Here is a 15,951-nt window from a genome sequence, read left to right as displayed (position 1 = left end):
AAGAAAACGCCGTGGCTCGTTTTGTCCGCGGGCGACGAGAGAACCGCGCAATTATAAAGACATTAAACCTGACGAGCTCGCGGTGCCCCGGCCGTACCTCATTGAATCTTTACCGCCGCCGAAGATTGCCGCGCCCGCAAAAAAAGGGTGTGACGTAGGGAATTCCTGGTCCTGCCTTACGAGCAATTCGCCTCGGGTAACCCGAGGGCGTTCGTCTCCGAGTGTCTCGTATAACCGGGCGACCGGGTTTCAACGGGAAAGACGAAGCGGGAAATTTTATAGGAATACCGTTTGAACCGGCCGACGAAGTGACGGCGCACATCACGCAAATTTATCGACCTGAAAGTGCATCCTGCCGTTAAACTTCCAATAAATGTTCTTTACGTGGGACGCGTCGCTTTGTAAAACGAGGCCGAGGGAACTCGATGATTGCTTCTATCAATACGAAGCAACCGTAATCGCGTTCATTTTGAAAGATAGAGGGGAAAAGAGAGAGAGCGAGAGAGAGAGAGAGAGAGAGAGAGAGAGAGAGAGCGCCTTATACGTGAAAAATATTTTGTCTTAAAGAAAATTAGAGCGACAGAAAATATACGTTGCTGCCGAAATGCTTTTGCATGTTATTTTCGTCACCAAAGATTATCGTGATACTGTCACGATACTGTTGTCACGCAATTGGACGAGTTAAACAATTTTTATAACTTTTTACCCGACGTATTTATTCGAATGAAATCGTTAGCCTTTTTAATTTGTCAGGAGAGATTAATCAGTCTCGTTTTCGTCCGCGAACACTTGTACACGTGGCACTTAATAGTACGCAAACAAAGAGTGCCTTTCGTACATGTCGAACAACCTCAAGATTCGCGATCGAGATGGTCGTTACTCTTCGGCGTGGACACGTTTTAACAAGGTCCTCGCCATCCGGCTTCGAGGATCTCCGTTTACGTCCCGTCGTAACTTAACGAGCTTCGCCATGTGCCTTCGAAAGGAAAAATTTTCGTTCCCGAGCTCTTCGCGTGATTGTCAATTATTCAAAATATAATGAACGTGAGAAACAACATTTTATATATGTAAACAAGATATTTTGTGTGGTTACTTCGTGCACTTTAAATGGCAATTTAAAAGACCCGTGGTAATTAAGGGGAAAAAATATGTCGACACGAAAAATATATACGTGCTAAAAATCGCGTATCTTAATTAATAATAAAAGGCACAAATAATACCAACGATTTATACGGGCTGGACTTTACTATATTTTTGCGTATACATGTTTTTTTTTCAACACAGCAAACCGCGCGCCGGCAACTTTCTGTCTTGAAACAGTCTTTCCAATAAACACGCGATGGTATATTAAACGTTTATTAAATACAGTTAATACAAAAGTTAGTATAATTATACACAGTTGGAAAATTTGTGTTTTCTTGTTTAAAAAAATGCCGATTAAAATTTTTGTGTTAAATGTTTAACACATTCATGTGTTAATTTAACATATTGCTCTTGTGTTAATTGACCTTAAATGTAAAATTATTGAAATAAGTGAAAAGTTAAAACAACACAATGTGTACTTATTTTTTAATCTTACACAATACATGTGTCCCACGATTATATGATTTTCAGGATAAATTTTAGGATGAAATTCTCTCCGCGTACGTGCATTTCGACTTTATCTTATCATGCTATGTTGAAAAAAGATGTATATGCAAAATTATTATTAGGCACAGATCTAATACGTGAGTAAAAGGCGTTGTTATTACTTGTGCTGTTTATACCAAGTATAAGCGCCACCCAATCAAGAATAATATAATTTAATTATTTGGATATATTAAAAAAATACATTTTTATTGTCTCTACAAAAGTAATGATATATCATCAAATTGCGGCAACTAAAATAGATATTTATACAAACTAGATACTTTATTATTTTTTATATTAAAATGCTATATTCAAACAATCGAGCATAAGATTTTATCGAAACAAAGGAGACAATAATATTAATGAGACAAATTTTTTACTTGTGTTGTTTATATAAAAACGGTCAAGTTCACGTGTTATAAATAAAAAGGTTCAGACGACGTCTGGTCTGACAAGAGGAAAACGTTCACTCCTATGCCATTCTGCTTACAGCTTCGGATCAGCGAACCCTGCGTAATTTTGCGTACGCCATCCATCCCGCCTCGATAATAAACACGCCAAATAGCATTTTGCGGTCTACGCGGTACCTGTCCGGCCGATGCGCTCGCCCTTTTTTCCTCTCACGACTTATTGTTCTCGCATAAATTGGCCACGAGCACCGCGATCGTGGCGCGTCGGATACTTAGAAAGTAATGCAGTCTCGCCCGAAGCAGTTGCATCGAAGGCGTCCGGGAGATGTTAAACTGGTTCGAAGCCCGTCCGAGGCGTCAAGCTCCATCCCGGAGATCCCGCTGCCGCGATACGTCATTCCCCCGGCAGTTAAATCGAAAATGTGGACCGGATCGCTCGAAAAAGAAAAGTCGACGGTCTCGAAAGCTCGGCCATCTCTTATGTTGATGACGTGCTTTTCCATCTTCGTGCAACTCGAGCGAGAAGAAATCCGTACTACTCGCAATCAGTTGGAACCTACCGAATTATTACACCGTGTTCCCATTTCGAGATAAATTCCCGCGAGTCCTTTTCAATCTCTCGATACGTCGACTCGTCGAGGAATAATCTTTCGATACTTATCTTCGGCAAAGAAATCTCATTTTTTGCAGAGTAACGTCGCCGCGATAATGACGTCGACTTACTCGATCCGGCGACACGAGTGGCGTAATTGAAAAGGAATCAGCGTCCACGAGATGACCGTGTAAATACGCCTCCTTTGCGTCCGTTCGTCGCGTACCGTTGGACTGGACACGGCAGATTGCGCGCGGGACGCGCACGGGGAAAGTCTTACGCAATTAAGATCGAGCGGATGGATAGAGTCGTGATTCGAGAGTGCGACGGCGCCCAAGTAGTGGTATTACTCGGTGATTAGTGACGGTTGTTACCGGGTGATTTAACGTTTCTTTCGCGCTACGGCCGGCATCGGCCGCGAGCCTCTCTCGAAGCGCAGGTGATTTATCGCACGTTGGCAAAAGTGCGAAACAGCCGACCGATAATGCGTGAAAATAATAAGAGGATTATGGGCAGTAATGGTGTCGTAAGGAGGCGATTAAAAAGCGTAGTTCATAGCCGCGGCGCTTCGGGGGGGGGGGGGGAATCGCGCAATTAAGGCTGAACTAATGATTCGGTAGGTGGTGCGGGTTAAGTGGAATTATCTGGTGATTAGCGACGGTTATTACGGGTGATTTAGTCCTCATCTTTATTTGAATAGATGAATCGTCACGTTAAACGCGTATTACGCGTTTAATCAGCCGGAATAGAGTACGTAAATAAAGAACTCTCCCTCTATCTCTCTCTCACTGAATATAAATACATAAAACAGATTTCTATTTGTTTAAGTTGAAGTATTTGCACGAGTTAAAGCTGTATGGTACGAGCGAGAGTGTTTGTTACATCGGCGAATGAAAGGAGATTGCGATTCGTCGAGTTCGCGGTGAGTGAAAGAAAATAATTCGTCTTGTGCCTCGAGACGGGGCACTTACGCAATTAAGACCGTGATTTGAATGTGTGTACAGCCAGGCGCTATTGCCGCTTGTAAAAGGACCGTAACTGGCCGATTAGGGTTGTATAAAGGATAATTCAATTTCTCTGATTAAACACCTCGCGGAAGTAACGGCGTTAACGCTCGGTCAACAGCGGTTTATCGCGCAGAAGAATAACTTAAGGTGGGGGCGAAGACGTTCGTACTTACGATCAGTAAAAGCTCCGCGGCTTCTTTGCTTTCTTTATTATTATTCTTTTTTGGTAAGCATCGCAGGGCGCTCGACATTGAATTACATTTGCATCTCTAATGAAATATGTATACGCGTACCTGTTTTAAAGGCGTACTAGAAATAAACACGTGGAGAAGCGGCGGCATAATTCCCGGGGCAACCGCATGGCGGAACAGCGCGGTTAGTAACGATCGGCAAAGCTCGTTACCGGTGTTTAACTATCATTTAGGCAGGATTAAAGATAATCCAGTCGGTGTCGTTGGAGATATAGCAAAAGCGCGAGCTACCACTTACGGTCGTCGCGCTAACTCCCGATTAAGGTCGATTTATTATCCGGCGGATGGTCCCACCTGAAGGGGAAACGCGAACGGAGGTAGGGGAAGGCGGGCTAAATATACCCTGCCGATAGGCTTATCGTGGGTAACCGTCACAACTCCCGGAAATAAAGACTCGAAGAATGAGGTTCGCGAATAGTGGCCCGTTTATCCGTTTTCAAATTAGACAGAGCGAAATAGAAGCCAAGCTTTCGCTCGCGAAATGACATTTCTACCGAAGTGAGCAGGAGCCAGTCCTTGAATCATTGAGTACGCCTCTGCGGAAAATGGGGTTTGCGACTTTAAAGGCGAGGTTTATCACCGTTGGGGAGAGAGAGAGAAAGAGAGAGAGAGAGGAGACCGTAAAATAATATCACGGGGTGCCGACGCATGCCCCGGGTGCGCAATTTGTCAAACCCGATGCACGGGGGGTGCGGACTGCACGCGAAGGAGCCGCTCCGCGATATCCTGGATATTCCTCGGAGGCGGCGGCGGCGGCTACGTACGCCGCATTAAATAATCATCCGTGTAAACAGAGCGGAGTTATCGCTCCGCGATGCACGGTACTCGGCTACAATAGAGGAATTTCCCCGCCTCGCTGCACGAGCCTCGTATTAACGCGTGTGTTGAATCACGTGCGTACGCGCGCATACCACGTGCGTGTGGCCGAGTCCCCCGATAAATAACGTCCCCCCGTGGAGCGCGGCGCGGGTTAAGCCGCTCTAAAAAATATGCCAGCACCTACGGCCTCGGCCCAGCCTCGGGCCGGCACCGAGGAGGGACTTTGTCGGCCGACGGCGATAATGTCGGAGGTGGTAGACTATGGGTAAGGTCAAAGGCGAGCTCGAGAGAACTCCCCTTACCTGAAGGTTCAAAGGAGGAGGTCGCGCATTGTTAGTAGCGACTTGTAAGGGGAGAGCGAGAACCTGGTGCCCAAGTCGCGTCGCCGGCACGGTGAATTATCCCATATCGACATTACGGTTCATTGTAATCGGCCGCGGGGCTATCGATTTTTCATTTATAACCCTGGAGGAGAGAAAAGGGGCTTCCTGCACGACATCGCCGAAGGCCAAAGCCGCGTATTTTTAGCTGCCGCGCGCGCTCGGGAAGCGTAAAATTTGCGGAAAGGCAAAAATACGCTCGCCCACGCGGCAAAATAAAAATAGCGTCACGCTACCGATTAAATTATTATTATCCGTAAATTATCATTGTCGCGGAAATAAAATGAGAATGACGATATTTATATCGTCGGGACACTGTGCCGCAGACCTGTCTTCGAGCCGGAATAATATTACTGCGATCGAGAATTCGAGATACGTTATCGGTGGGAGATGGATCATTTTTCCGAGTACGGAGCGGGAAGGGGGGGGGGGGTTGGTCCGCTTTGAGCAATTTTTAAATTACTCGCATAATCTCCACCTCCTATCAGTCTCCTTTTCCCGCTGGTCACGTAACTAACTGGCTTCCAACAAAGACTGCACCGCCCCGAGCAATAATGTTGAAGCCGCTCAGCTAAGTCAAAGGAATGTTCGAACCCGTAGGTGAAGAGCGAGCGGCTCGACTTCGAGCAGCGTGCTCGAGCTACTTCGACCAAGTTGTTCTCGAGAGTTCCAAAGAATGATGTTAACAATGAACAGCATAAATAAATTCTTCACAAGTCTCAAAGAGCCCGCGATCATTTGACCCTGGCAAATAATCGTTAAACGAGATGAAGGGATACCGTCGATAAATAGATCTGCGTAACCGGCGTAAAGTGCTCTGGGATAAACCAGACAGCTAGCAGGCCATGTTGGGGCCCACAATTAGCAATCGAATTATTTGGATTGTTCGTAACTCTTATCTTTTACGAATTTCACCCCGCGTAACTAAAAATAGGAATTAGCCATTCTATCTATAGCCAAGATTTTTAAGTAATTACTAATCAATTCTCTCAATTAGTTCTATCGGTATTCAGTAACGCAAATACAAAAGAAAACCGGTCAAAAATTGTACCAGAGTAGAGTTACGAACAATCCAAATAATTCGATTACTAATTACGGGCCCCAAAATGGGTTGCTGTCTTCTTTTCTCCCAGAGTAAGGATTTCAGAGAAACGCACAAAATTCCATCGGTCACAAAAGTCTTAGACGGCTAATTGAACCCGTTCCCCGTTCACCTGTTTGTCATAAACAGAATCGCGATTTCAAAGGAGGGGGTTAATTAAACTACAATTAGAGCTAACTGACGTTGGTGTGAAACCGCTCATTAGTTAATACAAACTTTGTTCAATAACTTTACATACCCAGCTACCGTACGAGTTATTTTCATTACATCGTACGCACGCAGCTTCTCTCTGTGGCCAATTCAGTTTAAGTATTGCTCTGTGTAGATATATATCTATACTCCCCCCCCCCCCACTCTCTATAATCCACAGATTCCGTATCTATACTAGTTTCTGATATCTGGTCCATTCTATTTCAGAAGCCTTATGGCTTATAGGTACGCTCTGTATGGGATGCGATCGAAATTGCGATACAACCGAGAAAGAAACAGAGGAAACTTGTTCCATCTTATTTCTTATCTTATTTCTTATTTATTTTTACACGAGGCATCTCCTCTTCCCTCCCGACTGTGCGGAATTTCGGGTCTCCCTTTACCCTCTCTGTATATAATTGTAAAAGAGTCTCCCTAACGTGAAACGTTTTGTGCATCAATTTGAAATTTCACTCGTCTTATCTCCGCTTATAAACCGGCCATAAACGAGACGTATCGTCAACATGGTTGCGGCATGACTTTCGATAACCGACGAAAGCGTTGAACGTGATATCGATTGCAAACAGCAGTCCGTGATGTATGGCGACATTGCGGACGATCGCGCGCATAAAAGCGCATCTAGTATCCCGGATAAGAGGTACTTTTAAGAGCGATACCTCGTCCGTGTCCGATACCCGATTCTGATATCCACTCCGTCGCTTTTTCATCCTCGTGCGCCGTTCCCGCGACTATCTCGCGCTCGCTCGCAAACCGGGAAATTAGTCGGATGACGCCATCACGCTGATAGATGATTCTCCCTAGATCGATAAGCCGCGATCGAGAAACATCCGCGCGATTCTGCCCGCGATCTCTTTGAGCGATAATAAAAGCCAGAGTTGACAAACTCGTTATTTCCCATCGCTCTAACGGGGAACGTCGCGGGATGAGAGCAAAGCGAGCCACGTAATTTATTTGCCATTTATCACGTAATGAATTAAGACCACCGGGGGGACTGACGGGATTATTACTGTAATCGATCTGACTATATTACTTCGCGTCAAACTCTCCCGCAACACTTGCGCCATGTGGATTTCTCGAGGTCGATTAGTGTAATTCGGACGGGGCGATGATTAATGAATAATCATAATTAATCCTACGTATAGTACGTTAAGTGCTGTATATAAAACTGAATACTGAAACGGAACGAATTAACGCGATCCAATTGGGCGAGTTTAATTAACAGCGCGTGATAAATAAGCAAGCACTTTCCGTATGTCTGGCGTCAACGTATCGGCAAGGCTGATGTTTGCCGTAGGAATTATTTCGAGCGTCGTGCGCTGATATACGACTAAGGCTCACCACGAGGAGGACACATCGATTTTCAGAAGTTACGCCGCCGCATCCGAGCCAGCTACCGATGACGGCCAGCACACCTGCGACGATCAGGGCGTAGGCCAAAGTGGGATACGTCGACGTGGACATCAGGGACACGTAGCTGTGCTTCGCCGCCACCGTCCAGATACCGATGCCACCCACAACCAGTCCGGACAACTGCAACGCATAAAGAAGTCTTCCATTTATTTCATTTCATTAGTGGGCAAAACTTGGCGAAACGCATCCACCGCCGACGCCTACGCGCAGGAGGGTAACCACTAGCTAAAATGTTGTTCAAGACACCACGATTACACGACGATTTCGTAAGGATTTCATAATGAATTCGGAGACACTGTCCCACGATTACATCAAGTGGTTACCACCCCGTTGCCTACGTGCCGCCTGTTGACGCACTCTCGGTAGTAAAGCCACAGTACAACTAGTATGTTCACTCTCCGTCGGCCCTTTGATCTTTCGGTCCCGATCACGTGATATTCCGCTATTATTTTCATCAGGATCCAGCACAGGCTGCTATACACTACTGGACTGCTACGCATACTACTTTATTTACCTAACAAGACATGGCGGAACTCTTGCCTCACTTTTCAGCTCGAAGGTAGCAGCCTAGTGGCATATATAGAAGTCTGTAGGATCCAGCGGCGTATGTGTGCACGTACAGTCATGGGCAGAATGGTTGCGACACTTTCTTTTCTAATGAGTTTAGATCGAGGGTTGATTACGTTTCAAAATCTTCTCCGAGGAATATTTTACTCGACGGCCATTCCGAAATCATTTCGAGCGTTTCCGATCTATTTCTCGAGTTCCCAAACTCGTTAAAAACAAAAAGTGTTGCAACCATTCTGTCCATCGCTGTACTCCTGAAAGCTACACTACCGTGCACACAGTTTTCCCCTCATTTTCCCTCATTGGCCAAAATAATGACGGCGTCGCGGAAGGCGTCGACGCAAAACCGAGCACAGACGGAGGGAACGTACTAGTTTTACTACGGTAAAGAGCATTTCCCGATAATGCGAGTGAGATTTCTCTCGGTATGAAGATTTTTATCGTCGCCGGTGGAAGAGGCCGAATTGACTTCTCCCGTGTCCCAACTTTGCCTCTTCTAGCAGCATCCCCCGCCCCCCCTCGCCCCGCAAAAATGAATTCTCTAGACGGGACGAGTTCTTTAGGAGTTGACGAAGCGAGGTCAAGTCTCATTGGTGTCTCTCTCGAATTCCTCGAGGAGGAACCCGAGACTGATTATGCGCCCCCCTGCTGTCCCGGTTGTCGCCGGCGTCTTCGAAAATCTCCGGCGATAATCGATACCACCGCTCGCGGGAGGAACGTAGTAACGGGAAGTCCTCGCTCACGTCCGCGGAGAACTTCCGATGGGATCGGCCCACGGACAGTGCGTTTCATTCAATTTCATATCGCGCGCCGCGGGCGCAAAGTCGCTCCGATGACTGCTCGGATATCGTCGCCGCCCACGACAGCCGGTACGAGAGCGAGAGGGAATGAATAACGGATATCGGCCCGATAACTACACGCGCCAGTGCGCGTAGGCATCGCGTATACAGGGTGTCCGTTAATTGGAACGCGCCGCGAGCGGAAGATAAAACGCTCGCCACTTGTCGCCGAGCGGTATTCCCGGCGATAAATTTTAATTCGAGACCCCGAGGAATGAGGGACAGTGTAAAAATCACTCTGAAGTTCACCGTCGCCCTCGGCCTCGCTCTGAATCTGAGGGGGGGGAAGGGGAAGGGGGAGAGTTAAAAGGATTTAAACTATCTCGAGATAATTCGTCGGAGATAACTGTCTTTAATTTCCTCCAGAAGCGCTCTTCGAGAGAAGGTGTTACACTTTCGGAGTTGGTTTCCGTCCGTTTCTCTTTTCCGTAAGAGCTCTCGCGACTTTTTTTTTCTTCTTCTCTACAACGTCCCGCGTTTCACGCGCGTGACGGAAGCGTCGTCGTCAAAACGTCACGCATCGCGTCCCGATCGAGCGGCGCTCGATTTATCCCGCGGTCCTTTTTTGCCTCTCCCGCCGGACATCGTTTTTCTTCTTGCGGCGCGATATTTTTTCTCCCTCCCCCGCTCGCCCCCATTGACACGGTGTGCAGGGGGGCACGCACGACGGGGCGAGAGACCGTGCCCCGCGGGAGAACGGTCGGAGGTACTCCGGAATATACGAGCCACGCCGACGTAAATATCGGCCGACACGCGCGATATTTACGATATCGCGGGAATGCGGTTCACGTAGGTCACCGTAACACCGTTCCCGAGAACAATGACCAAGTTATGAGCGTCCGGCGTTCTCCAAATGACGCAAATGCGCGATTTTACAGCCGTGCGTCATGCGACAGTCGGTGCGACCGGGGAGAAAAATTGCGATTTCGGAAATGAGATTCCGATGGTGAACAGGGAGGAACTGTTACCGGAAGACGGCGATTAATACTCGAACCCTACCTGATTAAAGCTCTTCGATTCTTCGATTGTCGATTTGTGTTCCAAGAGGCTGTTAATCGGAGCAACTTGGATTGATAATTGATATTGAAACCGCTTAATTGACAGAAGTGTATTATTGCGTGTAATACCAGCGACGATTATTATCCAGCACCCGGATATTACGGAATCAATGCACGAACGTTTGCCAATTGCTGCATAATAATCGATAATGCGTCGACTGCTATTGGTTTTAGCCCCGGTAGCCGTGACTAGAAAATCTTCGTAGGTCCCATTTACACTTATCACACTCCAATAAATATCGAGCGAATCCGCTCGGATATTATTTCCATCCGCAACACTCCGAATAAATTTTCCAATTTCGAATAAGATACACCGGTCGTTCTACATCTCGCCGCTTCCGGCTATCATACGATGCGCCTTCCCTTTGGTGAAGATTACGGCAGAGCGCGAGACTGTTGTTGCAAATAAATTGATAATATATGTAAAATATGAGAATGTCGAAGGCTATGCGATATTTACGATATTGAGGAATTCGACTCATCGCTGTTTGGGAGCGAAGCTCAAATTACCGGCCCGGAATTCGCGGTGCAAACGTGCGAATAATGTTGCGACAATGTATTATGTACAATTTGCTTTAGCCCAGTTTTCTGCCGAGGCACGAAAGTATCGTAATTTTGTTCGTAGCTTCCGGGGAATGCTGCAATGTCAATCCGTAACGTATCGATGGCGTATAATTGCAGCGTTACAAATAATTGTTCAATCGGGTGAATTTACGATATATTACGCGATGGATTTACGATGGTGCGGTATTATAACGCTCGAGAACATTGGTCGCGAAAAAAAGAATAGTAGATGTTTGGTTTGGTATGGTTAATTTGCACTCATTCAGTTTTTAATAAAGTGCCGACTCGCACCCACACACTGAAAAAAATTTCTGGTTGAATATGGACGAATCAGATAATTCCTTTAGGATTTACCAGAATTCCTTTAGGATTTACCAGAATTTCTGTAGGATTACAGGAATTCTGGTAAATCCTAAAGGAATTCTGGTAAATCCTAAAGGAATTATCTGATTCGTCCATATTCAACCAGAAATTTTTTTCAGTGCAGAAAACACTTCCGGATCCAATGCCATTACACTTCGATGTATCGTAAAATAGGATCGATGTAGCGCCAATTGCATTTACTATAGAGAAAGGGATATTTTAATCTTAAATAAAAAATTCTAAAATCTAGAATAAAATGATAGTACGTATTGTCTTTCGTCGAATATCGCGGTGCCAACTTGGTGCGTTGTAAGGTGGAGGGACAATTTATTCTAAACGCAAGAATATATTAACTTACATTTATACACGTTACTCTTGTCTCAATATAGTAAGTCAATCTTTTTTAATTCGATAGAGGAGAATAAGAATGATTGATTTTATTTTGATACCAAATGAGGGTGCGAGAAATATAAATGCGTCAAGAATATTTTTTGTCTCGGTAACAGAAATCCTTTCTGAGGGTGCGATGAAATTTGATTGAAAAACCGATCATATTTTTCATCGGGTATACAATTTAATCGGATATATCAGTTTGTTATTATGTAATTGGATTATCCGATTATATTCAATCATTTCAGTTACATTCATGTATTCTCTGACAACTGCAACGTTTTCCCTTACCACGTCTCGTTAACCTTCAGTGGGTGCACTTAATTTACTTGTTCGTCAGTTTTTCTAATTCCATTTTTATCCTTCAATCTCGCAGCATCCAAAATGATTGTATCAATTCAGATTTTTTCGTCTGTCAATCTCGAAGCATTTACTTTTGGTTAGCGGAACACGGTAGAGATTCGCAGAGATCGCTAAAGCGATCAAACTTGAGCCGAAACGTCTATACGGACATGTAATTGAAATTTGTATTCAACTCTTTCGCACGTAACACAACGAGAACCGTGTGTACACCTACTCTCACTGTCCAACCTCGTTGGATATTATATTACTGCTAAACGTTTATCGAGAGAGAGAGAGAGAGAGAGAGAGAGAGAGAGAGAGAGAGAGAGAGAGAGAGAAAATCGGCGTGCAGTTTTGAGTTTGAAAAAAGTACACACAGAAAAAAATAAATGTAAAATCGAAACTTATATACTTAAGTTAACGTGCTCATTGTTTCGTACATACGCAGCAATCTATAATCTTCTTAGAAGTATCTAACAGTTTTAAATTGCAACAATATTAGAGTCTTATTTAAATACTGTACTCTACATACCTTTACTCTTTACTATAATCTTCCATTTAAAAATATGTTATTTTCTATCCAACATATCGTTTCCTTTCCATTCAAGAAAATTATTTTTAAAGAAGAAGAATATATTTCTCTTGATTGAGCTATACAAAATGGATTTATTCACGCAAGGTTTCTTCGTTAAGTGCAATAAAATCTCATTTCGAGATTTCCACGTTGAAAGCAAAGGGTCTGAGCAGAATGGCTGTCTTATACTCTTAAGACAGCCTTAAGACAATGTTTCATGTTTTAAGCCTTTGTGGTAACGCACAATAACTGTCTTACGTCTTAAGAGTACAAGACAGCCATTCTGCTCAGGCCCAAAGATATTTTCAAACCAAGACTGTTCTCTTTTCTGTATATATACAAAATTCACATGAAATTATTCCGACGGATAAATGGCATATTCGTATTCGATTATTATTAAACGCGTGCAATTTCGTCGCGAGATTGGCGATAGCATTTTTATATAACAGATTCTGCGTATCGCGCGACGGCTCCCGCGTGCCAAATCGTACGATTCCGTCCGGTGTCGCGACGCGTTTTCCCAAAGTGCCGCGGGGCGCCGATACCCGATACAGGACGCGTTTCCACGCATAAATAACAAACGTTTTCGCCGTTCTCCATTAAGGATCGGGAGCGAACGGCGACGTATCCGGTATTCCGCTCTCGCGAACTGCATTCACGTCTCGGCGAGCGCGCGGCGGGCACGCGCGTACGTGCGATTCCGCGCGAGAGGGAACTTGGATTCGATTCCCGGCGGACGGGTTATGAGGCCGTCGCGGTGGCGGGGCCGCAAATTTATTATTTTATCATTGTCCCCCGATGGCGCGCGCGCACACACGGATAAACGTAACTTGTGTACGGGTCGGCGGTGTATAAATCGTACGTATCGCGCGCCGATATTCTTCGCGTCTACGTGCCCGTATTTCAAATCACCGGCTCCGTGTCCCTCGCCGCGGGTCGCGTCGTCCGCCGCGGCGATCGGGAAGCGGAACGCGGGGAAAAACGGGCGGGCGCGGATACATCGAAATCGCGTCCGCGTTTCACGACGACCGGGGTGGAATTCCACCCCTGTCGATCTCGCGCGCGCCGCGATCTCGCTTACGTCCGTCGTTCGGGGGGGAGACGCTTTGCATAATTGATCTGGCGAGTCGCGGCATGAATTAACCATGAATTAGGTGGTCCGCGGATGCGCGCGACATGGTGGACAAAAAAAAATGGGAACGCGACGGGGAATCTCGTTCGCGGAGGCTTCGTCGATAAAATGAAACTCGCGACGCGATATTTATTAGATCCGCGAAAATTCTCCCTCTGTCGCATTCGGGTTTCTCGTATAATAAATTACGGGAGCGCGCCGCGGAGATTTATCGCGTTATTTTCCGGCCGTGGATTCCCGCATAATACCGTGTCGTCCTAAACAATCCCTTTCGGTACGCCGCTCAGGTACACCTCAGTCAGCGGTCCGCCTATATGTACTTATGCATATAGTGCAACCCCTCGCGCGAACTGCATCGGATGCAACGAGACAGCTGGCGAACCGAACGTGCCGGCCAATGCAGGCGCACGATCAGCTCTCCGGGTTAAACTACGTTGCAACTTGGGGCAATGTTATGCTAATCCGTTCACGTACTCGCTAAATTTTGCCGGGCAACGCCGGCGCGAGCGGGGCGCGCGGAAAACGACGGTCGGGCGGAAACGAAGAAATTAAAAGCCGTGCATCACGCGAGGCGCGGAGAGCATCCGGAAAGTTATCGCGGGCCAAATCGTAAGCGCGCGGAACATCGGTGGCGCGAAACGTAACGAAACACTCCCGCCGGGAGGAGGGGGGGACATTTTAATATCTCCGTTAAATCCCGAGGTCGCGGCACGCTTCTGTCCCGCGTGAGAGATTTAATTAAGATCGCGGAAATCCGCGCGAAACGCTTTTGGGGAAAGAGACGGGGGGAAAATGCTGTATACAACCGCCGACCGTGGACGCACTTTGTACGTGCGACTTCCGCGCGCTCGTTCGCAGAATAAATGGAGGAGATATCTGGTTGGACGCCCCCGTTCTACAATTTTAATTTCGCCCGTCGATCGCGCCCGAGCGTTTACGATCTCTCGGCTAGATCGTAACTTTCAACGAGCGTTGTCTATCGAAAACACTCGCGGCTCGACAGCCACGGAAATCTCGCTCGGACTGGTTTTCTGGTATTCTCAAAGGGACGTCGGCGACCTCTCTGCCGACGCCCCCGCCTCACTCTCTCTCTCTCTCTCTCTCTCTCTTTTTCTCGCGCGTCTTAGTTTACTTTTTGTTATTCTTTTTCCAGATAATCGACCGCGGGCTTATCTCGCCTCCTCCTGCCGATCTGCGGGACAAATAAAGTTCTTAAGACGCAACGGTGGCGTCCGGTCTCCTTTTTTTTTAATTGCATTCCGCCGTATAATTCTTGGCAGACCAATCCGAAAGCCGCTCTCGGGATCTCCTCGGGAGGAATTCCGTTCGATACACGGAGGAGATACGGAGAGACGCGCGCGGAGGACGGGATGAAAAGCGGCGGCGCGGCGCGGCGCGGCATCCCCGCGCGCGCGATTCGACTTTTTCCACTTTATTCCTACCACCGGCCCGGCATCTCTCGCGGATCTATCGCTGGAATTGGAAGCATCTGTTTCCCGGTCGGGCGTACCGAGCGAGAGAGAGTACTCGTCCCTCCCATCCCCCTCTCGCTTTCGAGAGCGGGATAAACGCTCGCCCCTTAGAACGGGGAATCGGAACGAAACGAAGGCGGAGTGGAATTAAAGGCAACATGATGCTTCGAATTTGAATACCGGCTTCTCCCCCTCTCTCCGTGCGCGCCCCGACGTCCTCCTAATAAAAATTCACCCCGTCGTTCCTCCGAGAGGGAAAAAATTGTAACTGTCGCGCGACTCCCGTCGTGCGATAATTGCGCTTAGGAAATGGGATTCGAGACACACGATCCCGGCCCGCACGGACCGACGAGCGGGAGACGAGATACGGCGGTGATTCGCGTAAAGGAGGAAAACTGTAATATCTCCGGGCGTCTCCGAGCCGGACGAAATTCCGAGCGCCTTCAAACGACGTCCCGCATTCCCGGCGGGGTTAAGCACTTCGTGCGAGCTCTTCCGCAGACATTCTACTTCAGATGCCTGGCGTTCTCTAAATAATTAAATCATCTCCGCCATGCAAACAGACATTATTTCAAACGCGGCCGTCGAAACTCCGTATAGTCGTGCCGCGCGCCGGTCGTCGCCGAGGACCGGTCGGGCCGCCCACGTCAACGTAAGCGCGATGTAATTCGATTCGGTGCTTAATTATTCCTCCCCGGTGCCACGTTCCCGGTATTAATGGCACGTTATTTATAGCGGGTATCGCGCAAAGTTAATTAAAAAGTGTATCGCCGATCGGTTCGGCGCCGCGTCGGTCTCCCGCGGCAAAGAGAAATTAATACCGGCGTAATTAGGCCGTCG

The 15,951-nt window shown here is 47.0% G+C and overlaps 1 protein-coding gene across 1 annotated transcript in view; it reads right to left on the bottom strand.

Annotated features, from left to right (window-relative positions):
- The window catches only part of LOC105562174 (CD151 antigen-like), a 122,321-nt gene that overhangs the window by 15,237 nt on the left and 91,133 nt on the right, over nt 1–15,951 (bottom strand). The window contains exon 4 of the mRNA XM_012012792.1: nt 7,739–7,930. Within this exon, the coding sequence (XP_011868182.1) occupies nt 7,739–7,930 (192 nt within the window). The remainder of the gene's footprint in view (nt 1–7,738; nt 7,931–15,951) is intronic.

This window comes from Vollenhovia emeryi, unplaced genomic scaffold (genome assembly GCF_000949405.1).
Source record: "Vollenhovia emeryi isolate VEMERY1.0 unplaced genomic scaffold, V.emery_V1.0 DF939193.1, whole genome shotgun sequence".
Classification (NCBI taxonomy): Eukaryota; Metazoa; Arthropoda; class Insecta; order Hymenoptera; family Formicidae; genus Vollenhovia; species Vollenhovia emeryi.
The sequence above is the reverse complement of the archived record's forward strand: the minus strand, read 5'-3'. Positions and strand labels throughout refer to the sequence as shown.